Genomic DNA, 26,769 nt, shown 5'->3' on the forward strand with positions numbered 1-26,769 from the left:
GCATTCATTCCTTCCGGTGAAGGTACTAGTATGCGCTTTGTCCTCACTCGTAGGACAATTGACTGCGCAAGTAGACTGACTAGTGCCTATTCGCAACATATTTCCACTAATGGGGGACATTTCTGCACACTAGTAGGACAAGTACATGATACTAGTAGGGCAAAAGTGTGCACTAGGTAACATCTGTGTGCTATTATCATTACGAGTGGCAGATGTTACCTTCATTTAGAGCAACAATTTTATTAAATCATTAGTGCCAGAATATGAAATGAAAATTGAGCTGCGAGAAACTAAAGTTGAATTATTGTAATTGCACTGAAAATGTTAATTGTACAATTTGAGCGTGTTAATTTGGAACTGAAGTCCAATAAATATGACACGGCTACTTTGAAAATAGCAATCGATCGCAGATAGGTAAAGCTCCTCTTCGGCTAATCAGCACCTTCGCTTTTTTCAGCACGTGACATGTAACCTTTAGATCCTCTTTTTTAAAGTCATTTGATCTCACCAGTCACATCCTGCTACTGGGGAAGCGCGACTTGTACACGGACCTTAAGAAGGATATCAAATAAATGCTCAAACGCTTCCCATAGGGAGGGAGAAAGAAAACAGGGCAGGAGGAAGAATGGGTGTGGGGGAGCTTTTTGCACCTTGTGTGTGTGTGACAGATGTGAAGCTAAATAATTCCCTCCCACAAGATTCTCCCCGACTGCATTGTGCCGCACACTTTCGCCTTGATGACCCAAAGCAAACAACTGCAGCAAGGCAGCATGGGATGGAGGGGGGGAAAAAAGAAATGGGAAGGAAAAAAAAACCAAAGTGTAGCCAGCCTGCCCCCTAGCGATTGCGGTGAGAACACACGTCAGGCTCAGGCGGCTGAGTGAATATTGTACATGACAGCACAATCTCTCCTGCATCCGCGTATTGATGTTTACATTTAGCGGAGTTCAGCCACGAGAACGATGAGCGGCGACGCGATTTTTCTGACAATTTCCTTCAGCTTGGTGGGGAAAGTCTTTAAATTTGGATGTCAGTCGCCGTTGCAAGCAGTCCGAGTTATCGAATCCGTTTTGCTCTTTCGTCTAATTGTTGCCATGCAGGTCTGCTCGGGTCAGGATGGATCACAGACAGGATTGGGGGGGGGTTGTCTGTGCAGCACGCTCCTCATTCACGCGTTAACAAGATGTAGCTTAATGAAGCAAGCGTTCCCTCAAGGTTTTCCTCCTCGATGCCTTATCGGAGCTTCTCTTCGCTTCCTCCTCAGTGATGTATCGCTCCCTCCCCGTCTCCCCCTCCCTCCCCAACACAATAAAGCCTTTGTTTATTTGCGCGCGAGGAGATAACCCTCCTGCAGGTGGCTCGCTTGCCGGGGAAACAACAACACTCGTCTTTGTTGTGCCACCGCAGCACTGATGGAGGAGAGCAAAACTTTTACGAGACTCGCCTCGCTTGCTTTCTCCCATCCCGGCTGCTTCTTGTTCAAGTGTGTATTGGAGTGTGTGCGTGTGCGTGTGAGTGTGTGGAGTTGTGGATAAAAGATGCCAGGTATACCCTCCAGGGTAGCTTTCAGGTGTTTATTTTCATCCCATGGTTTTCACTCTGAGAAATAAAGGAAGTGCAAGCAGGGGGGTGTCCAAACTTTTTTTCATTTGAGGGCCACATAAGAATGCAAGAAGGGCTGCGAATCCAATTGACATCAACACGCTGAAATCAAGCAAGCAAGTTGTTTCTATTTTCTCATCCTTTTGAAAAAAAAACAAAACGGGATATGATACTCGCATGTTCCTTGAAGATCGTTCGTGTTTGTAAATCCAACACAGAGCAGCTCAAAGCGGAAGAAAACATGTTTGTTTCAGCTTGTTATTGTTTCAGTCATAAACACTTTAATTGTAGATTTGCGTCGCGAGAAAAGCTCAACAATGTGAATATCCATCAATATTTGTTTTGTGTCCATTTTTAGTATGGTATGCCTTGGGGCCACAAATGGCCCCAAGCCGTAGTTTGGACACCACAAAGATGATCATTTCTCAAACGGTTGTCCACATAGCTTCGAGGTCCTCATATTAATTTTCAAAACATTCCGATGGTGTATTTTTTTTAATGCGTCCCGTATTTTTTTCGGAATCAAGATGATAAAAAAAGTCCGTTTTTGTCCCAATACTTTTGTCCACGCCCTCTCGTCGGACCCGCGTTTGCATCTTTTAGCGCTCTCGCCGTTGTTGATTTCACACTCGATTAAGCGTCATTATCCGGTAAGAAGAGATGATGCCTGAGACCTCCCCAACGGCAAAAAGCGAGAGATTTGCGCGCTTTCGCTTGATTAGCGAACGAGAGGATTGAAGAGCGGGATGAAAGCTTTGCGAGACATTTGTTCTTTGTTTGGCAACTTGCTGCTTTAGCGCAAACAACCAAACAATACTTCAATCTACTTGCGCCGAGGAATATTTGATTCCGTACGAGCCTCTGTGCCGCAAAGGTTACCGTTTTCCTCGGGCTGACCTCCATTGCAGCGTCAAAGAAAAAAGACACCATGAATTATTCCACAATGTTGAATTAAAAGGAGAATGGTCCTTACTGTCAGGAAACATGCAGACTCGTCAGCGTCTTTGCATGCCCAGGTGAGGCCGGAGGGACTTTTTACCTCCGCCAAGCACAAAATGTCATGTTTGTGCGCTCACTATTACCCCGTCTCATCTTCCGCAGCCCTGGCCGTCCGTGTCCAATCCCGCCAAAGACTTCATCCGGGCTCTGCTGGAATCGGACCCGAGCCGCCGCCCGCGTGCCGAGCGAGCCTCGCGCCACCCGTGGATTCTCACCATGGCCGCCGGATCCTCGGCGAAAAACCTCCAGCGATGCATCTCCAGGAACTTGCGTCGTCGGGCGTCCCGGAACTCGTCGCCATGCCAGAGCAGGAGCGCAAACTCGACGTCTGCTCGATTTCCAGACGGCGTGCTGGAGCGTTAGCTTGGTGAGGCGGAACGCATGCTGGCACGGCTCCTTTTCACGCAACTTTCTCAAAACGTCACAGCATCACGAGTGGAGAAGTTGAGTCAGAAGTGGTGATTGCGTTACGAGACTTTTTTTCTTTTTTTTTTTTATCTTGCACTCAACAAACACTGCATGTATTAAAAAAACTAAAGCAAATGCTAAAGCTATCGCGTGACAACGTGTGCAAGTGCAGCACTGCATTAAACGGCCAAGATTCACCATAAATGCGACGCGTAAAGTTTGGTGACTCGCTTGAGGACACGTTTGTCCCTCCAGTCGGAATTATCGGAGGCTGGATACAAGCCGATCGTTATCCGCCCTCGTCGGCTGACCTGCGATCAATATTTCTTGTGGGGAAGCAACCAAAGACGCCCCCCGCCCCCATTTTTTAATTTAAATGTGTACGCTATTTATTTTTTTGTTTTCTTCTCTATCGCGTCGCTTTCCCCCACAATATTTGACAAACTGCATTCATTTTTTTTCCCTCCCATTCAGGCGGCACAACAAAACTCCGCCTACCGACTGCTAAAGGACGTCAGAATAGAGTCGCAGTCAATCGCAGAAAGCGGCGTTTTTCTTTTCTTTTCTTTCCCTTTTGATGATGATAATTCCATTTCTGGGGCCGCCATTATCTTTTTGAGAGCGTCTCCTCTTGTGAGTCACGCATCCTTGTGTGCCGTCGCCGCCGCCGTCGCCGTGTGGGTTGTCAAGTGAGCTCGCTAGGGCCGCTGCATCCTGCAAAATGGTGCTTCTCAACTCAGGGTCCACGAGTTGGCGCTTGCGGGGCTCCAAAATAATTCAGCGTTGCTATTCTGGCTTCTGCCCAAAAAAAAATTATTTTGGGAAATGGAAAATAGTTTCATAATATTGTATTTGTTGTTGTCGATGGCATGTTAGCATTGTGCTAGCATGTTGATGTTGATGGCTAGCTCGTAAAAGCAGATGGTCCAAAGAAATGGATCGTCAACGTTTGTTAAATTGAGTTAAGTTGAGCAAAGGCATTTGTTATTAAAACAAAAAGTGCAATTATTTGTTATTCCTGGAGACAAATTAGGTTGCTTTTGAAAGTCATTTTTTTCCTCAAGTGAGCCCGAGAGAATCTGCGTCGAGAGTCGTTTGGGTTTTTTTTTTTATGCCATTATTAGCATAATAGAACTTTCATTATTGCTACGGCTCACTTGTGTTAAAAAAAAAAAAAAAAAAAAAAATGATGTTTTACACTCTAATGGCTTTTGGGCAAGTTTGCGTCGCCAATAATGTATTCAAGTTGTCCATGCTTCTTTGAATCAACAAAGTACCTTCCAGACGTGGCTCCCTCTCGCTATGCGCGCCATGATGGCGAAAAGGCCGGCAGAGTTGCACGAGTGGCGTCTCGTTTACCTCCACCTGGCGGAGGCTCGTAAGGTAAGTGGCTCTTCTTCCTCCCGTGCGAGCCCGCCACTCCCGACCACATCAAACATTTGTGAGGCGCTCAGGGTGGAGATTATCCACCTCGGGCGGCAATTACAAATCCTCTCCACTTAATGATTGTCGAAAGAAAAAAAGTGGGCCTCATTTGGAGTCCTCCTCTCCCTTTTTTTTTTCCCTGGTGTTTTGCCGCGGAGACGTTTGGTTCGATATTTCCCTCATTGAGGATGCGACGGGCGTCAAGTGTGTCATTATTCTCCGGTGGCAGGTGTTGTCATTGAGACCGTCGCCCACATCCCTGCCAGTTGTTGTCACCGCTCAAAAAATTTCCTCCTGTCATTTCCTTGAGGTCCTCCAGGCTCGAGCTGGTGACATGCATGCCGTATTTTTCACCGCATCTTTCTAGAGGACAAAAGTGTTTGTGTTTCGGACGATATTGTCTGCTCATATTCAGCCAAATGTTTTATTGGACGACGCTTCGCAGTGCAGATGGACAATGACCTAAAGCGAAGAACTGGCTGTGTTTACAGGGGGTTTTTTTGTGGGCGGGGCATGTTACCCGCACACAACAGAAAACAGACTTTTTATTTTTATGATTTTATGACAGTTATTCAATGATAGTTCTCCCTTATTGCATTTTCAGTCTCTCGGGGGTCATAAATCAGTCATAAATCTTCGGTTTTGAAGTTAGCTGCAGCATGACTGCACATTTGATGATACATTTCATGTTATTGTTAAGGACAGATTATTTTTAAGTAAAAATAATATATGAATATTTTACTGTTAAAAACACACACCTTTGCTCACCACCTCATTCCACACGAGCGAGGGTCATAAATCATATTTGACATATGCAATGTTATTGTTCACTCTCACCGAGTTCAGCTCGCAATTCCATACTCGCCTTCTTCTGTGAGCGTATCGTTGTCTTTCCTGTGGATTGAACCGGAACCGCCGTCACAAAATCCCGTTGAACCGGCACCCCTGTTCGATCGGCTCTCGGGACCCCCAAAAGTTCTTTCGTCCTTCCAGCCTGAAGGACGACGACTCATCCCGATGCTCGTGTCCGCTCATGCGACCAGGTCGGGCTGGCGTAATGCCGCTTTAATGCGGTTTATTGAGCTTTTTTTCAAGCAATCCGTGGTCTTTTCATGCAGAAAATCACGAGTAAGAAGACACCATTTGGTGGCTCCTCACGGATTTGGCAACAGGGGTGCCGGCTTGCTTGGATAGCGCCGAGCTTGTTTTCGAGGTAAGACGGGGACACCCGGCAAGCGGCAGGATTGTTTTGCTGCTGTTTGCCGGGAATCATGTGGAGAAAAACAGCGCGGACAAAAGATGAAGGCATTTTGAAACACTGTTAATCCTTTTAAGGGGAGGCAGCGTTCGTCTGATCGAGTGGGGTGTACATTTCATCTCTGACATGCACAACACATTAGTTAGTGATTGTGAATTTTATTTTCCAAACGCCTGCCGGCATTGCTTTGTCAGTCACGCTTGCTTATTTGCTTTGCTGTTCTTTCTTCCTTTCCACGAGTGCATCGGCACCCTGAAACTGAAAGAGAAATTTGAGCGCTGACAGTCCCAAACGTGGTTTCAGGCAACGTCAAGAAGTCCTTTGGCGCAATGCGCGTCAGGCTGCCATATGTGCTCGCTCTGCTGCTTTTTGTGTTGTGGGGACTTGATCATGTTTATCCCACGGTGCAAGCTCGCCAGCGCGTGCTAAATTGATTCCCGCCCGCAATCCCGGCAGAGAAATGGAGGCTCGGCCCGGCTGAAGGTAGGAGTCAAAGACGAGAGATTTAAAAGGTCGCCGTGCTCGTCTCCGCCGGTCCATTTTGGCAGGCCGCTACAAAAATCAAAGATAGCGCTCGTCTCGTCATCTCACTGCTTTGTGTGGACAAGGCTGTTTAGGTGCGCTAGCATTAGCGAGTTTGTGTTTTTGTTCATACAAGAAAAAAGACTCTAAAGACTATACCTGAGAGTGTTGTTTTATTGTCTGTCTATATTTGTTGCTGCACCATTAGTGGCGAAATATCAATATGTTAACCTGTCAATGATGTCTTAACACGAGGCTAGTTGACGTTCCCAAGACGGTTACGTGGTTGTGCATGAAGCCTCTTTCTGGCTACTGTAAAATTGACGCATGACAAAATATAATTGAACATTGTACATTATATTCAAACAGCAAATGTTCAAATAAGACGTGTCATTTTGTCAAGACAAAGTCAACTAGCCTAATGCTAACACATGATGGGAAACAGCATATACAGGCTAACTGAAATTAGCATTGATGTTTCCTAAACCTTCAAACAGCTGCTATTTTAATATCCAGAGAATAGCAAGGGCCTGCCACTCCATTCAGGCTTGACTCGATACTGTAAAATAAAATAATAGCTCCAAAATGTGCAACGCAACGTATTACGCTTCTTCTGCATCGTCAATAGGTGTGAATTGAGTGAGTGCTCTAATGAGGACAAGCGTTACGGAAACTGGATGGATTGCTCATATTTACCTCCTGTTAATGAGTTTCGGTTTTGCTTTGTTGGTTCAACAATGCTGCACGAAAACTACTTAAGCGCTCGCCATTCTACACAATGTGCTAAGACTGATGTAGCATCCCCCTTGGGAAGTGATGCTGAGCCAGGATTCATTATTCGCTAAAAGAACGGAATTTCTTTGAAAGCATTTTCTGAAATATGGCTCTGAATATTGCATACATTGAAAGGGCATTTATATTCTACGACTCGTAGTTATGAACTGAAATTCCAATGCCGGCTGATGTCGATGACGCCGATATATTTTCATCCTTCTGCGGCCATGACAGTTGCAGCCACTGCGGGTGTACCTAATGAAGTGTCTTCTCAGAGCGGGCATCGTGTTGCCTGCAGCTTGCATAACAAGTTGCAGACGAGATGGCGGCTGGAGTGTCCTTGAGACAAAGGTCCTGCAGGTCCCTCCCCATCGTGGACAGCTTAATGGCCGTGTTGACCTCTGCGCCTGTTGTGGCGAGTGGCGAGATGCCCACCGGGAGGAAAAAGCGCTCTGGCATCGCTCAGCAACTCAAGAGTTGACTCCGTAAGTTGCCAAATGACAGGAAGAGGGAAAATTGTAACTTTAATTGCGCTCGATGGTTTCTCATGCTGTGGGCGTGTTTTCGTATTTATCCGTGTGTGTGTTTATTATTGTGTATTATTATTATTGCATTGTGTATTATGAAATGTGTGTGTGTTAGAGTGCATGCATGTGAGTGTCATCAGGCCTCAAGGCCGCACTCCAACAAGAGGTGCTGGAGGTCCCTCTGCCGCTCGTGTTACAGTCAACGTGGCTCGGTCGCTCGTCTCCGTCTAACGGGTCGCCATGGAAACGCCGCTCCAAAGGTGAAGTGTCTAGAAGGCAACAATTTAACTAACAGGCCTAATTTCAGGTTACTCAGCAGGAGGCGGTACGACTTGCGTTTGCGTTTGTGTTTGTGCCAATCTGTGTGAAAACACTCATGACTCCAGTATTTGGATTGGGGGCAAAAGTTAAAAGTGCTGTTTTTCTTTTTTTTTGGTTTTTGTTTTTAGTGCTGAATCCCAAAAGAAGTTATGCGATGTTTTTGTGCACAGGCCAAAGCAATTAAAATGTTACTTTCCTGCCATATTGTGGCACCATGGTGCCAAGGAACTATCGTGAAATTAATTGAGGAGTATCAGTGAGAAAAACGTAGTGCTTTGTCGCCATATTGTGGCACCTTGCTTCCAAGGAGCTGTTGAAGTGAGTTGGGTAGATTCACGTGGACAAAAGTAGTGCTTTTGGATCCTCTTTGCTGAGGCTCTATGGTGAAGTCAGATGAGTTTTATTTAGACTAAAGTGGTGCTTTGCCGCTATTTTTTGGTGCGGTGTACCTTTAAAATTAGTTCCTTGTCTCAATCAAGGTTGAGAAACGCCGTCGTAATCAAAGCGCAGAAGATGAAAGGTTATTGATATGGACAAGCAGGAATAATTGATTTTATCCGTTCCTGGTTTGCTGCGCCGCTTCTGTTGTTGGGCGTTGAGGCTGCCGTTGCCATGGAAACTGCCGGCCAGCATCCTCGGGGGCGGGCCTGCTTCTGCACAGCAGGCAGAGGCCCAAACAAATCCAGCTCAAGAGGGAAGAACTCAGTGCGAATAAAAGCGGCAGCCGACGAGTCGTGACAGCCAGTTGAGTTGTGCCGGCGAGTGAAGTTGTTTTTTTTTTTCTAAAAACGGGATCCCCGTGGTGACTCCCACTTAAAACAAGGGCCCAACCAACGCGCGAGTCGATTGCAGCGGGTACTCGTTTGGTGGGGACGCAAATGGGTGCGGATGTCTGACTTCTCCTCTTTTGATGTGTGTATTCGACCCCTTCATCCCTCATTTCTTCCCTCGCCTACATACGAACGGAAGCAGCACAATCACTTTGCTCCTCAGTAGGCCGCATGTGGCTCCAGCCAAGCTCCTGTTGATTAACTTCTCTCAGGCTAATTGCAGGAGTGTAGTGTAACTTTTTTTTCCTGCACGGCATGAATGCTGATTTTTTTCCCCCCCCTTCCTTCTCACGAGGCAAGAATCATGCTGCAGTGTGCATTGCAATGCTGATGGAAGCCAAGAGAGGCTTTTGCATTTCGTGGCTCTCCACTGCCCCCTCGTGGAGAAAGCAGTGTTAACTCTTTCAATTTCGTGCATTTCAGTCTGCACGTTTTTTTTTTACTTTCATTTCAGTAGAAGACTGTTTGTCTAATTTTCCTAGTTTTATTTTTTAATGTGAATACTTTTGCCAACTCTGTGCACCAACAACAAATATGAAACGTTTTGTTCTTACACCTGAGAATTCATGCAAATATTGTGTTCAATCGCAGTTTTGCAGAACTAGTTTTATTGTGGAGAGACCACACACACACACACACACACTTATACAATATATATGATAACGAACAAAGCTGCCTGTGCTAGTTAAGCGCATAAAAACAGTTTGAATAACATTAAGGTAATATTAAAGAGTAATGTTTTCCCTCCTTCTGTTGGAAGTGGCTCTTGGTGACCTTGCAGGGGGAGTTGGGCAAAGCTATATTAATCATACAGGCCGCCTCCGTTACAACATATAATGTGAATGTGTAGAACTTGATGTAAATTTTACAGCCCTCCGTGAGGACAATCTCACCAAGACAAATTTACACTATTCGTGGAATGCGAGTTATTTTTTATTTATTTTTTTTCAGTTCTGCTGCTCATTGTGATGTGCAGGCCTTGGCCATCGGGGGGCAGTATAAGTTCAAGTCATACGTCACACTTGCATTCCTGCACTACACTGTTGCTGTCCACAAAAAAAACTATGTACATGTACATATAAACAAGGTGTTTTTTCAAAAATGTCAATATTGATAGATAAGAAACGTTCTTTTATCCTATGTATCTTATTTCTTTTTTGAACCTTTCCTTATCCTGCTATGACAATTGAGAACAGATTACTCATGTGACCTGTCTACAGTCAGCAGAGTACAACAAAAATCCAAGTACAAAACTTTTAACTGAGAACAAAAGGGTTAAAATAAAGTACAGAATAGGACAAAAATGCACACAACTGGAATGTGAATTGGCCGACATGCTAACTTTGCAAATCTAACATTAGGACACCGTCCGTTTTATTACTACAGGGGTGGGCGTGGTGGTTGAGTGAACCAATGAGGTCTCACCTCAAAGCTGTCCCCTCTCGTGATTGGTGACCTCAGCTGCCAATCACACGTCACCTGCCAAGCGGCTCCTGGTGGTCACTTTGTGTACGTTTGTCAAAGTAACCTCGGAAAGCAGTGCAAGTTTTTACCGAGGCTGACAATAGTCTCTCTCTTTTGCGAAATCGTCGCCTGATACTCAAGCCTTGCTGTCAACTACTTGCAGTCGCGGCATTTTATTAGAAAAAAAATCTCACGAGGATATTTTTTTCCCTTTTCCAAGGCGACCTGTGGGGGAGCTAGCCACCGTTAGCATCGGGCTAGCAGTATGCCAAGTACAAGAAGAGCTGTCATCGTCCAACTCCAATCGGGGGACTTTGCTCCGCGAGTCGGTACGCTGTCACGGCGACCTCGCGGTGGTCGAGGAACATGTCGGTGGCACGACTGCGCTTCGAGGACAAGTTTGTTGCGAGTTGGCAAAGTGCTGCTACTGTCATGGCGCAGGGTCAGGCTTGCTAAACAAGCAGCTAGGCTAGGCTAAGCTAACGTTAGCCGTGTGCAAACAGCTGTGCGCGACAAGTGAGTTTCCATAATCTCCTCTTTGCGTGTTTCTTCTGATTTTGCGCGTCAGCTTGTTTACGCGAATATATATGTGCATTGCAAGCACCACTTGCATTTTAAAACCGTCGCAGTCCAAACGACGTCATAAGATTTGTGGTTCACATATCGTTTTGTAAATAAAATACTTGCTTTCGTTGTAATGTAATATTATGTAAAGTGTCACATCTCACAGACGTGTGTCGAATAACCTAGAGATTGTGTCCCGATCAGATTTTTGCAACATACTTTTTAAAATGGCTTCAATTAAGCAGTTGTACAAATCAAGTAAACAAAAACACTATAATCTTGATTTTAGGATTAAAAAATGTGAATATCGCTATTGATCATGAAACAATACCAAATAACAATCAGTGAAATATTTTTAGTGTATGAAATTATCAATTGAACATGATTTTGGTGTTGTTGGTGTTTTTGTCCGATGGTATGTGTTAGCCAAATATAATACTCAAATATAATACTAACTTGATCAAAGTGGTGTTTGGTAACTCAATCAAGATGGTGTGTTTTTAATTTTCTATAATTGATTGATTTGAAAGAAGTGCGGATTCCACACAACAGCAACATGTTTTTTTTGTTTTTTTCAAACCCCAACCTCTCTAGGTCATCCAGGATGCTTCACACATGGCAGATGTGCCACTTTGCTCCCAAATGGGTGACAGTTCTCCTGGTACTCTCTCGTGATGCTTCCGCAATGTAAACAAGGAATCTGAGGTTTGAATGCTTTTCCATATTTTTCATCACTACGTGTTACTCTACTACACAATGGGATTGTTGCACACACATTTCAGCTTGTGTTGAGCAGGAATTATTTTATATAATAGACATACAAATGGTGTTGTATTTGTGTTAGGAACTGAAACAATTGCATACTTGCGCTGAAATAAGCTGATAGAGATCTAATGTTCTACTAACTAATTACAAGGTAGTTTTCCAGACTTTAAGCTTTAAATTGATAAAATTGAACACATTTGTTATTCAGCGTATATACATTCGAAAACAATTTTGAATGTATTGTTTGCATGTGTCTTATTTAAATAGCAGCGTAACAAGTGGCAGCCATCTTTGTGGAATTAAAAAAAGAGCTCTTCAAATGCCTCTAATATTATCCATAAAAAATTAATTCACAAAAATAATGCATATGTACATGGACTGTCCAACTGGGCGGACTGCTTTTCTCAGTCATAACCTCCCATCCAAGCTGGGTAACTTTTTTTGTCCATGTCACATTGCTAATAAAACTTTCAATTTATTTGTTGTGAATGCAATCAAACTTGGTGAAAACGATTTTAGTATACATTTTGCATTTTTTAAATGCATATCTCTTAAAATAACCCATTAATTCATTTAATTAACAAATCTGTTCATGAAATAAACGATTTACATACAAGTTTAGCATGGATCCACAATGAAGAAGTTGTTTCAATTATTTATAATTAATTTCTTATGGTAAAATCATTTAACGTATTTTCCATCGGCTATCTTTATATAGTCTCTCTTTTTTTTTATTCCAATCCCGATCTGAACAAGATAAGTTCGGATGCGAATTGAATTTCCCTATGTTTCCCCTCCGTTCCCCTCCTCATCTTCTTGGCCGGTACCCCCTCCTCCTCTTCGCGGAGCCCGCGGCCGCTTGTGTGGATCGCGCACGCGTGCCAAGCTGCGTGGGAATGGCTGTTGGTGCGATGGAGGGGGTTGGGCCGCGCGCAGGCAACAGAGCGAGCGAGCGCTACACGAGTTCCTAATGTCCGCCATGTTGGCCATGGCGCATTGAACCGGGGAGGGAGAGCGGAGCGCCAGAGGAAAGCACACCGACGCACAGCCACCGAAACGCGGGCCCGCCCGGCTCTGCTCGAGCCGCTACGCACCCGAGCCTAGCCCGGATCGAGCCTATCGCTCCCGGAGACCGTCCCGGATCCACCCATGAGACCAAGAGGCAGAATTCCTCGCTCATAGACTAGATTGATGCTGCATTTGCTAATATAAGTGTAATAAAATGAGTAAATTGTCGTTTCGGGCGCGGGCGCTGGATGCTAGTAAGCCCCTGCCCGTCTTCCGCTGCGAGGATTTACCGGACCTGCACGAATATGCTTCGATCAACCGGGCAGTGCCGCAGATGCCGACTGGGATGGAAAAGGAGGAGGAATCGGTATGTTGTTTTTCCTTCCCAGCGGGCCGGGGGAGTCTCGACGATTTTTTTCTCTGCCCACCTGGCGGTAACAACCCCGCCGCTACGCTGCCTGCGCAGGCTCGTTCAAAATGGCTACCGCGTCTGCGCTGGCCGAGCGCACGACGACGGATTGTCGGCCAATTCGCCGCGTAGACGCCCCGCTCCAACGCGGGCGTCGTCGCGGGGATTTTCGTGGTCGACACGCCGCCGGCTGGCCGCGTCGCGCCCGCTCGCCCCGCCACAAAATGCGGGGGAGCGCACAAAGAAGTCACGTGACGCGCGTCGGTTCCACCATTTTGTTGACTTTCCGCGGGCGGCGGGCGAGGCCGCGGTGCACTTTCCGCGTACAGAGGCCAGGGGGAGACGCTGAGCCTCGGCCGGCTTTTGACAGCCGTCCTCGGCGGAGTTGACAGCTCCCGAGGCGGCCATGTGGATTGCTGCGCCGGTTTGGGCCAAGATTGAATCCAGTTTCACTTTTGAATCGGCGCACGTGGAGGACAGCATGTTGTTGCTTGCAACTGTAATGGGCCGCTCTTGTTTTAACAAAGTTGTAGAATTGTTCTCATATTTGCATTTTAACATATTAATCTTTTTTTTCCCCTTAAAGTTAGTCGACTTGGTAGTTGTTTTTCACGGGTTATATGTCGGGGGTGTTTGAAAAGTCACTACACGAATTCGATTCCATTTATTTTCAACTCAAGGTTCATGTATTTGCTCAACTTTAATTGGGAAACTTGCAGTAAAATTGAATGCACTCTAATTTTACGAACACCTTGTACATTTTGAGGCTGCTGGGTTGAATCGTTTCAGAAATCGAGAAAAAAACCCACATATGCTCCACATTTCTCAAGAATCAACTTTTTAAAAAAATATGCAAACTAAAGTAATTTTTACAATAATTAGCTTATATTTTTCGGCATTTTAATTTATATTTTGCATAATTCATTCATATCATTGTTTTCAAGCTCCGTTTGCCTAAACCGATCCCCAAGTCCATACTTGCCGCGCTTCGGTCCTAGAGCTGATCAGCAGGAGAGCCCATCTGTGATGCCGAGCGGCAGACACAAACGTCAGGAAAACACAGACGGGGCCCACCAAGTCAGCAGAAAATCCCCCCCACCCCCGCCCACCATCCTGTCACCCTCCCTCCAGCGACGTTACATAACGGAATGACAAAAGAGATAAAGAGGACCGTTTTACTCCAGGCGGCGCGGCGTGGCTTAGCTCCATGACCTACATCCACTGCCGGGTCAGTGGAACGCACGAGTGGACTTGACTGACCGCACCGCACGTTGGCCGAAGAACACGCACTGACCCGTGTCAATTAAGCGGAGCAGATGGCGTTTTCATCTCTACCGTACACGCTCAGCAACTTAGCGGCAATCAGAAAGTTAACCGCGAAGGAATGTTCTGGCGGTTCAATGCGGCCTTGATGTTTCAATTCACCCCGCAGCTCGGCGCAATCATCGACCACTTCGCTGAAAACACCTGCTGGCGGCCACACGTTAGTTGCTTAGGCAACCGTATTCGTCTTTATTGAAGCCGTTTTCTTTTCCTTTGGAACATTTAATTGAAAGAACGTGCAGTGCTGTGAAAATGAGTTTTCTGCGGCCCTGACAGAAAATGAAGTTCACAGACTCCATTTTTTTGTTTTCTATTGTACTGAGAAAATGGAAACGACATCTATATTCTGATTCTATAATAACCGGGAGCAAAACTTTCGCGGTAGGTTTCGTTACTTCGCTGGCGCCGATGACTTAAAAAAAAAAAAAAAAAAGCAAAGCGTGACGCCATTTCTTGTGCGTGTGCGTGCCGCCAAACACTGAGCGACATTGCCGACGCTGGCCAAGAAAACGTGGCTGTGAAAATGTCGTAACGTGTCAAAAAGGAGTGGGCGCGCTGCTAAACAAGTTGCGAGAACACGCCGTAACTGCATCGGCCGTCTGTTGCGTCCTGTTCCAAGGACTGGCGTGGTGAGGAGAAGAAGCTTAAATTGAACTGGTTTTAATAAGAGCTGTTGGTCTTTTTTTTTTTTTTTGGTCTGTTTATATTGCAGTAGCTGCCTGTAGACATCTGTTTAGTTTGCGTAACGTGCTTCAAGATTGTTTTGATGGAACGGCTTTTGTCAGCGTTTCCTGCAATTTATTCTGCATCATGCCCTCTACCTGTCAATTCAACGGCACTTAAGTTATTTTCGTGAGTTATTTACAGACAAATTTCCAAGTGAGATGAGCCATCAAATCGCCAAAGCCAAAAACAAGCAAACTGCCGCCTTTTCTTTTTTTGGCTGAGTTGATTGCTTTTTGAAGTGCAATTTAATTGCGTCTTGCATCTGCTCTTGAGCCGCTTCTCATCCAGGTTTTCCCCGTTGAGTAAAGGAAAACACGTAACGATTGCAGCGTGTTGCAGGAGGCCGACGTCATAACGGCTTGCGTGCGTCTCTGCTCGTCCGACAGGAGCACCATCTCCAGCGGGCCATCTCGGCGCAGCAGGTCTACGGCGAGAAGCGGGACAACATGGTGATCCCCGTGCCCGAGGCCGAACGCAACATCACGCACTACGAGTCGCTCTACCCCGGCGAGTTCAAAATGCCAAAGCAGCTGATTCACATACAGCGTGAGTCACGGTGCTCGTGATGATCTTTGTGGGACGCTTGCGTGTGTGCTGCTGCGCTGCTGCTTTCCACCCACCGTCAACAAATCACAAAAGCGATTTGTCAAGCTAAATTACTTTTGCGGGGAGTTAATCCATCATCTCCACGAGGACGTGGAGCGTTTTACTGGAGTGAATGAAGCCCAACGCCGCTCCTTTAACGTGTCTGAATGACTTCAAAGTTTCTTTTGTCACCATCTCAACTGTGGTCTCGCCGCAGCTTTCGGTTTGGATACGGAGCAGCCGGACTACGACCTCGATTCCGGGGACGAGACCTTTGTGAATAAGCTAAAGAAGAAAATGGAAATCACCGCACTGCAGTTTGAAGAGATGATTGACCGTCTGGAGAAAGGCAGCGGGCAGCAGGTAAAAGTTGCGTGCAAACGCGCACTCGCATTCTGCTGATGTTCACACTGCAGCTCGATTGCATTCTTAATTTTTTTTTTGTCGATGTGCGATGCGAATCTGAATTTTTTTTTTTTTTTTTTTCCATGAAAAGTGAACAATACAATTTATTTATTTTCAAACTCTGACCTTGGCCTCTTTTCGGATGTAAATGTGATGTCTGCAGTATGAACGGTCATCGGTTCACATTTGATCTATACGTCATCAAAAGCCAAATATGCGCAGGCGGGAACTTGAAACATGACGTGTGCCGATGCAAGTCGTTCAGCCACACGGACGGTTCGGTTCATTTATTACTCGCGGCAAAGACGAGACGTCATCTTTTGTCAACGTTTCCGTTTAGTGAGATCAAGGTGGTTCAAAATATTTCTACCCACTCGCGACTTTGGCCATAAGATGATAAAACGAGTCCTTCTGCGGACCTTTTTTACTTTGCGCTGTTTTAACATCGCAGCACGTGTCGTCTTTATTTATTTTTGGAGGGGGTGCGCGTTACTCGACGTTGTGCTTTATCTTGGCTCGCTTCCCGTTTGCTGCCGTTGTTGCCAGTCCAGACCCGACGTCATTTTTGTTTGGCGCTCTCGTTCCTTTGTAGTTTGTCAGTCTCCAAGAGGCCAAACTTCTGCTGAAGGAGGACGACGAGCTGATCAAGGAAGTGTTTGACTACTGGAGCCGCAAGAGGAAGGTTTGCAAGTTCGGCACCTTCGTGTCCAACATCAAGCAGGAAAAGCGGGACGGCTCCAGCACCAGCGACCCCTACGTGGCCTTTCGCAGACGCACGGAGAAGATGCAAACCCGGAAGGTCAGCTGCAAACATGTCGAGAGGTTCCCGCTTTCCGAAGAACTTGATGCAAGTAAATGCAAAAAAAAAAACGTTTCCGTGTTCAGAACCGCAAAAATGACGAGGCGTCGTACGAGAAGATGCTGAAGCTTCGCAGGGACCTGAGCCGCGCCGTCACCATCCTGGAGATGATCAAGAGGAGGGAGAAGAGCAAGCGCGAAATGCTGCACCTCACTCTGGAGATTGTCGAGAAGCGGTGAGACAAGCTGCTCTTACTGCTTACTTATTTTTCTGCATTGCTTCGGATCAATTGTGACCGGGCCCGCACGCCGCTTGCATGTTGCAAAGCCTGTTCGAAAGGTTGCGTCATTTTGTGACCATCTCGCTGGCTCGCAGAGTCTTTAAAGTACCTCTTTAATTTTTTTTCCCAACCCTGCCGCTCTGACTCGTTCCTCGTCCCCCAAAGCGGCGCTTTTGTTCTCCGTCTTGACGTGACGCCCAAGTGGAATGAATTTCCTGCGAAAGTAGCTGTCAACCGTGAGCGCAAATTGAAGCCGTCTCCTTGAAGAGTCTTTGATTTGTAGTGACATTTCAATTTCCGCTTGTTATCCTTGCCTGGGTTGCGACTGCGCACGGTCGCCGCCGTTCACACTCTCTCCACACCTCTTGTGCGTTATGCTGACGTCGTCGAGAGAGGCCCAGCTGCAAAGCCACAAGCGTGTCGTCTGCCACCAAATGGATCTCGGGAGTGTTCCGATGCTGTTTTGAAAGCTGACGGCCTCAACTGGTGTCGCGTGTTTGACGGATTTGTTCAAATGTTTCTCACAAACATGATGTTGCGGCAAAAGCTGTTATTAGTTGTGGAACTCCCTCATGGATTTTGTAATTGAATATCTGCAATATAGCCCATAAAAGAATAGTTTGACTCTTGAAAACAAGACATCAGTACTTTTGTTGTTGTTCCCACCTCCAAGGAAACACTCATCCCAACATTGAAATAGTCACATGGTGCATTTATTATTCGTCCCATCATCAGCTCTTTGATAATAAAAAAAAAATTGACAGTTCTGGCGCACTTTCTGAAATGTCAGAAGACAGCGCCATAGTGCTGGCTCGTAGGAAAGTAGTCGTTGGTGTCAAGGAAGTATATTGAACTGAGCAATAAAACCAGTTTGTGTTTAGATCGTCATTTGTGATTCTATTTCCAGTTTCAAATGTGAGCTCAGGTGGTGGCTTGCTGTCGTCTCAAGTTTTTTTTCTTCCCCGAACAGCAACTGCATGCCTGACTTTGGCAGCGAGGTGATGGCGGAGGCGCTGGCCCAGCAGGCTCTGGTCAAGCCCGTCTACACCATCCCCATTATTCCCAGTGCCAACCAGTACCGACATCAGGACCACTTGGACATGAAGGACTACAAGAAGGTGAAAAGCAACGCGCGTGCTCGCTCGCTGTTGGGTGGCTCCATGCCAGCCTGTTAATTAGAGTTTTGGTTTCTGCTTTTTTAATGTGTGGACCCCAAATATTTGATCCGTTTTGGCATCGTAACCTCATTACTAAGCTTTATAGTTGCGCTGGTGTCCTCTGTCGTCATTATGACTCAATTAGCTCTCGTGACCAACAGCCCGACTGCCACCGCCGCCACCTCTCCTCCCACCTCTTTCCGCTTTTCTTTCTGAGATGCCCTCGGTTGTCGTTGATTGGCTTCTTCGCTGTCGTGTGGCATCCAAACAGCTGAAAAGGATCGGACTAATCCTGGCTTGAGTGTGTTCAGTCGGGTTATTAATGAGGGGGGTGAGCGTTGGCGAGAATGGTTTATGGCGGGCGGGGGTGGGGGGCCCATCTGGCACTGTGACGACGGCATCTGGCACGTGTTGCCATCTGCATATCAATGGCGCTCTTCCTCTCTCGGTACAAAGAGGACGTCTCCATCTTGCCATGCGGGAGATGCATTCCGTCCCCCCTCATCTCATCTCTCTCTCTCTCTCGCTCGCTCCAGCAGGAGAAGACGGAAATTGTGCGAACCAAAAGGAAATATGAGAAGAAGCCCAAGATGCCCCCTCGGTCAGCGCCCCATCACGCGGGGCCCTCTGTGTTCAATCTCAAGGACCTCAATCAGTACGACTTTCCCAGTTCCGACGACGAACCCTTCTCCCAGGTAAACCGCGTCAAGAAAAGTGCCATGTTACATTTTTCATGAAGAAAAAAAAAGCTGCGAGTCGCATCCTGTAGAACATTTGTGCATTGGTGTTCCTTTGACAATCATGGCGCCGTCAGTCAGGTTGAACAGATGTGTTGTCGTCGTCGTCGTCTTGGATGTTTTTGACAGTTTCAAAAGCATCTGCAATGTATTTATTCGCTCAAGTCGAGTGGCGGCGGATCTGAAGTTTGCACAACACAAAGCAAAAAAAAAAAAACCCACTATATTTGGTTTTATAGTTTAGGTTTGCACTGAACCACAATTGAGTATGCAAGACTTGAAAGCGTAAACTTATGACGCACAAAAATGCGAACAAATCTTCGGCTTTTTCTTTTTTAAATCTGCCACTTTTAACTTTAACTGAAACATTAACACGTAAACATTTCGACGAGTGCACTGGAGCTCACAACTAGCACAATTGAAATGAATAAAATAATAAAAAAAATAATCGACTGACACAAAAGCCTTTGCTATTAAAAATTGCTGTCGATTTGAATTATTTTTTTTCTTCAAGTTGCCAGAGAAAAACTTTGCCGTGGACTTTGAAATTGTCTTCCGTGTTTACATATTTTTTTCCCCCCGGTTGATTGTTAGACCCAAAATTGTCTTTAATGGCTTCAGAAAGTTGCCTTTGGTGTGTTGACGCGTCCAAATTGGCGTTTCTGTTGACGAAAATGTGCGCTGGGTTTGCAAAGGGACTCGAAATCGTCTCTTTTGTTTTACACACAAAGAAAGCTTCCAGCCATGTTCGCTTTGTGATGAGCAACATTGAGCCTGCTGAGTTTTCTCAAGTGGTCCTTTTTTTATTTCATTTTTTAAAATTCTTTAATCCATTGTACAGATTCATTCAGGTTCTTCGGAGGCAGAAGAGGAGAACGACCCAGATGGCTGCTACGCATTCAGGAGGAAGGCCGGCTGTCATTACTACGCTGTGAGTGCTCTCTCTCCGCTTCTATTTTTAACGTACACCCATTAGTCTGCTGCACTCGATGACGAAGAGTACCTGATGTCGTTGTTTTTTTTGTTTGTTTCATTTTGGTGCTCCCGCCCCCGCAGTCGAGTCCCAGCCAGAGCGGCCGCTGGCCGTGGGTGAGCCCGCTGGAGGGCGGCCTGGGTCACCCGCGCTTCCGTTTCTGTCTGACCTCCCTCAACACGCCGCGGAGCTGCGTGGGACTGGCTCGACGTCGCGTGGGCCGAGGAGGCAGGTGAGTGGGGAGACGCGCGGTCACGAGGTGCTTGCCGGGTTTCTCCTGGCTCACATCGCCGCTGTAATAAAGATCTTTTTACAGTTCTAAAATGTTTGATGATGACTAGTGATAGACCGAGGGAAGGAACCAATCAGATGGTGCTGTGGGTGGCGCCAATCTGCTTCTGCAGGCAGGGTGACCAGCACATCAAAGAGAATATATTGTGTGCTGCAGCAAGACAAAATAGACCAGCTTTTAATTTATTGGCATTGAAAGTAAAAAAAAAAAAGGCCAATGCCAATCAGCGGGAAAACGCCAAATATCGGTTCGATAATCGGCCTGGCCAATAATTGGTCTATCACATGTTGTTATGTTGTTCTCGAGCCAGCGTCAGCCATTTCCAAAGTGAATATTCAGGAAAACCTTTGCATTCGACTCTACTCAGGATCTTCTCGTGAGATGTGTGCTTGAGGGCAAATGTCCTCTTGGAGACGATGGTGCGTGCTGCAAGCAGCTGCTGTGCATGTTAGCGGCACGCTGGCTCCTCACCAGCCAGCCTTTTTGGCACTTCTGAACATCGAGCCGCTTGCTAAAGTGTTGAACATGTTCCCGCTTTGGCTGCTCGTTCACGACACCACCTCCTGCCGTTTCTTTTTTTTTTCCCGCCTCATGTCACCTTTGTAATTACGCCGATGAGTGGACTGGTAGTTTCATGGCGGATGTCGGCGCCAGTCCACTTGACACGTGCGGCTTCTGGCAAGATCCTGAAGTGTTTTGTTCTAGAAAAGGAATGCGAGATTCCAACTTGAAGTGTCATGTCAAATCAGTTATGCTGCTCGCGACACCACACTTGGGCAAGAAAAAAAAACGCTTGTACAATGTTTCCCCGCATTGTATGCTAACGTGTTAATGTGTTTTTTTTTTTCATTTTTTGGGGCTGTTTTCAGGTTCTTGTTGGATCGGGCGCACGGCGACCTCGACGTCGTCTGTCAGTACCTGGACTCGGATCGGCAGCCCGACTCGCTCGCCTCGCCACTTCCAAGCTCGCCACTCCGCAACTCCAGTACCTCGGAAACCAATACCTCGGACCCCGCCGGTTCTATCGGCCGTCTTTCGTCCTCTTCCTCCTCCGCCGCCGCCTCGTCATCGTCATCGTCTTCGTCATCCAGCCTGACCGTGGACCTCAGCCGGATTCTTTTGAACATCAAATCGTGCCGCTGGAGGCATTTCCGACCACGGACGCTATCCCCGCAGGCGTTGGGCGCGGGCGTCTCGTCTCTTAAAGGATTTGGGGATTTTAGTCGGGCCGTATCGGGACTAACTCGGAGCCTGTCTGGAGGATCCTTCCCGCAGAACCGCACCGGTCTGGCTGCTCCTGTCAAAAGTAAGCATGCATTATTTCTTCTATTTTGAGACTGACTCTTATCTAGCAGATTATGTTGATGTGTTCCCAAACTATTTTCTCTCTGGGAAATTGAGGACGCACGTCACGACTTAGTTGCTGATTTATCTTCATGCCATTTTGACTCTTTCACTAGATGAGATGGTCGTTTAACTTTCCATTTCTTGTTATTTAAAGCTTTCTTTGATGGACTTTTCAGAGATGTCTTAGTTTCAGAAAAACGAGTTGCGGCAACAGTTGTCAAGTTGTTGAAAGTGCGCAATTGCCAACTGTTGCCGTAATCCAAAAGGTTATCGTCTGTGTGTTTTATGTCCTCAAGTCCGTTGAATGTGTGCGTTTTCCTTGTGCGGCACATCAGCACAAGAATGTTTAGGATCGCCCGAGTGGAAACGTAGAGGCTTTTATCTTACGTTAGGACGTTTTTCTAGCTCACATGCGGACACCTCAGTCGCGAGTCTTTGGCTTCCCGCCCGAATAGGTTTTAATCATTGATCACATGTTGCCTTGGAGCACAACCTCAAAGATGGAGTGTGTGTTATTCATTCATGTATCGATTGAGTCATTGATGCGAGTGCACCTCTGGAGAGCGGCTCTTCTATCAATGGAAGCCTTTTAGTTCAACTCGCAGCTGCTCCTGCGAGGACGCTACTTTATCCCGGTATTTGATTTTGCGGTCCCTAAATATTTATACTTCATACAGCTCTTTAAAAAGCTGGTTGTCAAACACACACGTGCCGTAATAAATAGGACAGAAATCCATTTCTGTGGCGTGCCTTCGTGTCATGGCGATTAAAAAATGTGATATGGTTGTCAAGTGTCAGCACGTAATGCAAACTTGTCTTAATGAGGCGTCTTTTAATCTTTTTTTTCTTCTTTTTTGGGGCAAAGGCAAACCACGCGCATGCTCTTATTGAATGAACTTGTGCTGTGCTCGTGTATGTTAGTCAAAGCTCACCCCACTGAGCTTGCAAGGCGGCCGCTGAGGCTCAGACTGATCGTGACGTGGTGGCGGCGCGGGTTCGAAGCCAGACTTGGGTGATGCCATTTTGGTCTTGGGGATTTAGACACTTTAAAATCTGTTGTCCAGCAGATGACATGAATTGCGCTTCCTAGCTGTGTCCTTTTCATTCTTCCATAAAATTATTCAAAAGTGAACATCCAACTTCCCTGGTTTTGCGTGCCTTTTTTCCTCCCCGTTCCAGTGTTCACGGCAGAGCAGTACCAGCAGCACCAAGAGCAGCTGGCTGTCATGCAGAAGCAGCAGCTGGAGCAGTGCCAACAGCAGCAGCAGCAACAACACAAAAAGGAGCAGCAGCAACAACAACAACAACAACAGCAGCAGCGATTCAAGGAGCAAAAAGAGCAGCAGCGGCAACAAATCCAACATGCCAACAAGTCCCTGATTGGGGCCGGCCCGCTCATCAGTCAGGTGTTTACACGCCACGCTCGCCAGCGTCCACACGCCTTGTTCACGCCGTCGTCACACGCTTGACTTGATGCGTTCAGGTTCTGGTTTCCAAGACGTTGGACCAGGCCAGCGCTCAGTTTGCGGCCTCGGCCCTGGTCACCACCGACCAGCTGCTGGCGTTCAAGTCCAAAGAGGAGCTGATGCTGGCCGGCGGAGTCAACGGCGTCCTGGGAGCAGGTTTGTCGCGACTGTCATCGTCGTCTCCGTTTCGTTTCACGTCGCTGTCCACGTATTCTAAAGTGATCGTTTGCCGTTGCCAGGTGTCTTGAAAGGTTTGCATCTGTCCAGCACGGCCGCAGCGCTTCACCCCAGCCACCCGTCGCCCACCGCGGCCGCCCCCGCTTCCCTGCAGCCCTCGGCCCACCCGGCCGCGCCTCCGCCCACCGCCAACGCCGTCCCCGTCTCCCTGGCGGCCGCCCCGGGCAACCACGCCGCGCTGGGCCTGCTGGGATGTGGCCCGCCCGGCGCCGCCCCCGCCCCCGTCCCCGCCGCCGCCACTCAGGTCCTCATCGGGAACAACATCTGTCTGAGCGTCCCGTCGGCTGCCAACCTGGCAGGGCGCCACCTGCCCCGCGCCCTGGCCGCCGTGCCGCCCTCTGCCTTAAAACTGGCGGCCGCCACCAACCTGCAGAAGCCCAAAGTTTCTGCCACGCCGGCCTTGGACATCAACTCCAGGTGAAGACGAGCCTCAGATTGACTTTTTGGCCAAAAGGAATGTAATCACAGCTTCTCCGAGTCAGGATTTAGTTGAATCCCGATAATTGAACCACAGCGTGCTAAAATTGAACCTAATTGTAGCTCGTCTGAGTCTGAATTGAAGCGTAGCCTGGTGATTTAATTTCCGAATTGAAAATCACATGAGTCGGACTTCATTTTGAGCCCTGAATCGAACGGTGGCCCGAATGCAATCGAATCTCGTCCATCTCAAACGTAATCGAAAAGTCAGTCTCGAAATTGAATCGAGAGAGTAGAACATCTGGAATGGAATTGAATCTTGGCCGTCGGGATCGTAAGCCAATCGTATCCCGTTGTCATCGTTATCTTATTTTGGAGTTAGAATCAAATTAAATTGAGACGTGTTGCATGTTTATTTGTTGTAAGTAAACTGTGTTTTTTTTTTAATTGTGTGTGGGTTTTTTTTTTGCAGGGAGAAGCGCGAGGAGGACAAATCGTCACTGAACAGCATAGTCGACAACACAGTGGCCATGGAAGTGACGTAATGGCGGCGGAAGGAATCCATTTGAGTTTTCAGGTGCTGTGCATCGTAGCGTTGGAAGGGGGGGGGGGTCGCGGGGTGTTAAAAAAAAGGGACTGCCAGGATGACGTCCTTGTCGTCCTTTTTGTTTTGTTCTTTTTGTTACCGTTGAGCGACGTGCGTGGTGTACATTGTGCAGAAGTGTACAGTAAGGACTGATTTGTACATACCACTTGAATACAAAACTGTCCGTTTGTGATGTTTTGCACTTGGGAGCGAAAAAGAGGATGGAGAGGTAAAAAAAAGTCAGTGTGTGTGTGCGCGTGTGTGTGTGTGTGTGCGTTGTATAGAGACGTTTTATCACGTGCATGGTGCGAGATGCTGCTTTTGATCTATTTATTGTGCCGTGTTTACACTTTTTTTTTTTTTTTTATATATATATATATTTGTGTTCTTATTATTTGTACACTGTACCTTTTTGTTTGCTTCCTGTGCTCTTGTACATGTTAGCCGGCCGCAGACTCTCGTGTGTCTTTCTTACGTTGTCAACACAATCCTGTCAGAAGGAAAAGATAGCGGCGGCGTTGACGTGACGGGCGGCGCCGATTTAAACAGGGATGAAGTTTCTTCCCAGAAGCCTTTGCTGCTTCGTTTTAAAGCACTATTTTTGTGATTTTTTATTTTTTTTTTTGTCTTTTTTCCGTCAATGGCTTTTTGATAACGACAATGCTGCTTTTTGTATTTTGGGTTGGAAGGGAATCGTCCTTCATTATTTCATGCAACAAGCCCCACTTTTCTTTTGATTTTATTTTATTTTTTAAATCTCACCGACTTTTTTTGTATTAAGAGTTATTTTTGTATTTTGTGTTCTCGTGGTCGACTCGATTGTAAGCTTTTAAATGTGTCACGGTTTGGCTCGTTCAATGCATAGATGACGATAAGGGAGGCGACTGAACGTGTTGCATCATTCCAGTTTTTCAAGAGGGAAGAAAGCAAAATAAGGGGGGTGATGCCCCCATTTATCTTTTTTCTTTTTTTTTTTTCCTTCTTTATTTGAGAAACAAACAAAAAAATCTCCAGATGGCTTGGAGGCCAACAAAACCACAAGTATTTTTGGGTGCCTTCCTTTGGGGAATTTTATCACTTCTCTTCTGTGAAGAGTCTGCCACAAAGGCAGCATTACTTAGTAGTGCTTGTGCGCTTTGTGTGGGGGGGGGGGTGATTTTGAACGCCAGCTCGGCTAGCGGGATGTGTCCTTGAGGTTTACTTGTCCCACCTGGAGGCTGAAAAGATGTTAAAAAAAAAATGTGACGGCACTCTCACTAAAATAAGACAATAAAGCCCAGGGCATTAAATGTGAGCGACATTGACTCGGCTTTCATTTTCTTGTGGCGTTTGCAATGAGATCGGTTCTGAGGATTTGGAAGGGAAGGGCACAAGTGGTCCACTGTTTCCTCAGCGCCGCACCTGCCTCGGAGAGAAGCATCACAAAGAAGACCTTTAACAGACTAAATGCAAAACGTAATTGACAACATAGACAGTTGGAATGCTTTCGGTTATATTTAAACTTCATTTTCGTCCGAAATGTAACTTTTATTTATCTTCGAATTGGGTCATTAAAATATATTTATTCATGTTTTTTTTGTATTTGTACTTTGATGCAGTTTTATTACAAATAGGTTTGGTGTGACATCATTCACTGCGCTGATTAAAAAAAAAAAAAAGGCCAAATTATTCTCATTGTGTGTGAAAAACACTCAAATAAAAAAAGGTGGGAACGGGGATGCGTTCTCAGCACCGGCAAAACGGCAAGATTTGTTATTGATTTTCCAATTGTCCCCTTCGTAAAACCAATGCGAGGACGAGACTGCAGGTTTTGTTATTCGCTGAGGCAATTTGCCACCAATCGATCATCTTTTTCACGTTCCTCGGCTCCTTGCGCCTAATCAAGACAAAGATTGCTTTGTACGTGTAATTGCTCTCCGCAAAGTACACGAGAAGAAAATGGAAGAATAAAAAATAAATAAAACTTGTCTGCATTTGTGGCGTAGATTAGCTCCAACCATGTTGTTTGAAAATACTGCATCTGCAGCTCTGCTTACCTTTTGTCTCTGAGATTTCCACAAGGTGTCAAACTATTCCTACACCAAAATGCCAAGCACAATTTCTCGAAGTCGCAGTTAAATAGGGATCAAGATATCAGGAAGATCTCCCGTTAGGATACTATCCAAATTCTTCCCAAGCCGCTGTGATTTGCCATTTTGGCCGCTAGATGGCGCAACGTGCTTTCAAAATCCACCATGACGGTCATCTGGTACGGTGCATTTCTAGCACGTGGCCTCCAAAAAGCAAGACACATTTTCTTCATCTCCGAGGATAGTTTATGGAGAAGAGAAGTGGCAAGACGCAATGATGATGTCATCGAGAATTGTAGAGCTTGATGACGTCATTCGTGGCTCCTGTCAAGGAAGAAAAAAAAGTTGCCATAAAAAAAAAAAAAAAGTTGCTCCCTCAGCATTTTCTTTTTGAAATTTTACGGCTTTGGGGAAACAATGGAACCTTTGGCAATAAGGTGTTGAAACATTTTATGTTGCCGGCCGGTTCAAAGCTCGCGAGGAAGGCCATTTGG

The 26,769-nt window shown here is 46.4% G+C and overlaps 2 protein-coding genes across 5 annotated transcripts in view; both read left to right on the forward strand.

Moving 5' to 3' along the window:
- The window catches only part of LOC148318663 (serine/threonine-protein kinase H1 homolog), a 57,397-nt gene extending 53,417 nt beyond the window's left edge, over positions 1-3,980 (forward strand). For both annotated transcript variants that reach the window (XM_088282675.1, XM_088282674.1), the window contains one exon: positions 2,704-3,980. In XM_088282675.1, the coding sequence (XP_088138801.1) occupies positions 2,704-2,964 (261 nt within the window). In that variant the 3' untranslated portion in view covers positions 2,965-3,980. The remainder of the gene's footprint in view (positions 1-2,703) is intronic.
- Positions 3,981-10,143: 6,163 nt separating this feature from the next.
- Positions 10,144-25,500, forward strand: LOC148318664 (enhancer of polycomb homolog 1-like). 3 transcript variants are annotated; one of them, XM_088283022.1, is made up of 15 exons: positions 10,144-10,646; positions 11,289-11,399; positions 15,312-15,471; positions 15,728-15,873; positions 16,508-16,714; positions 16,801-16,949; positions 17,965-18,112; positions 18,688-18,846; positions 19,730-19,819; positions 19,945-20,093; positions 21,023-21,459; positions 22,680-22,906; positions 22,984-23,122; positions 23,206-23,620; positions 24,093-25,500. In XM_088283022.1, exons 3-15 carry the CDS (start codon positions 15,372-15,374, stop codon positions 24,163-24,165), a joined length of 2,439 nt encoding a protein of 812 aa, XP_088139148.1. In that variant the 5' UTR covers positions 10,144-10,646; positions 11,289-11,399; positions 15,312-15,371; the 3' UTR covers positions 24,166-25,500. The 3 variants fall into 3 exon arrangements, with proteins under 3 accessions (XP_088139148.1, XP_088139146.1, XP_088139147.1); XM_088283020.1 differs by lacking the exons at positions 10,144-10,646; positions 11,289-11,399 and adding an exon at positions 11,423-12,834; XM_088283021.1 differs by lacking the exons at positions 10,144-10,646; positions 11,289-11,399 and adding an exon at positions 11,423-12,834 and having other exon boundaries at positions 18,691-18,846.
- Positions 25,501-26,769: the final 1,269 nt, after the last annotated feature.

Source organism: Idiotropiscis lumnitzeri, chromosome 19 (assembly GCF_059441095.1).
Source record: "Idiotropiscis lumnitzeri isolate Australia: NSW breed Sydney's pygmy pipehorse chromosome 19, RoL_Ilum_1.0, whole genome shotgun sequence".
Taxonomy (NCBI): Eukaryota; Metazoa; Chordata; class Actinopteri; order Syngnathiformes; family Syngnathidae; genus Idiotropiscis; species Idiotropiscis lumnitzeri.

Excerpts from the sequence above, each read along its gene's own strand:
- LOC148318664 (XM_088283020.1), top strand. The coding sequence starts at position 12,682 with ATGAGTAAATTGTCGTTTCGGGCGCGGGCGCTGGATGCTAGTAAGCCC. Across the intron at positions 16,715-16,800 it reads AGAAGATGCAAACCCGGAAG|AACCGCAAAAATGACGAGGC; the intron begins GTCAGCTGCAAA and ends TTCCGTGTTCAG. Across the intron at positions 18,113-18,687 it reads ACATGAAGGACTACAAGAAG|CAGGAGAAGACGGAAATTGT; the intron begins GTGAAAAGCAAC and ends CGCTCGCTCCAG.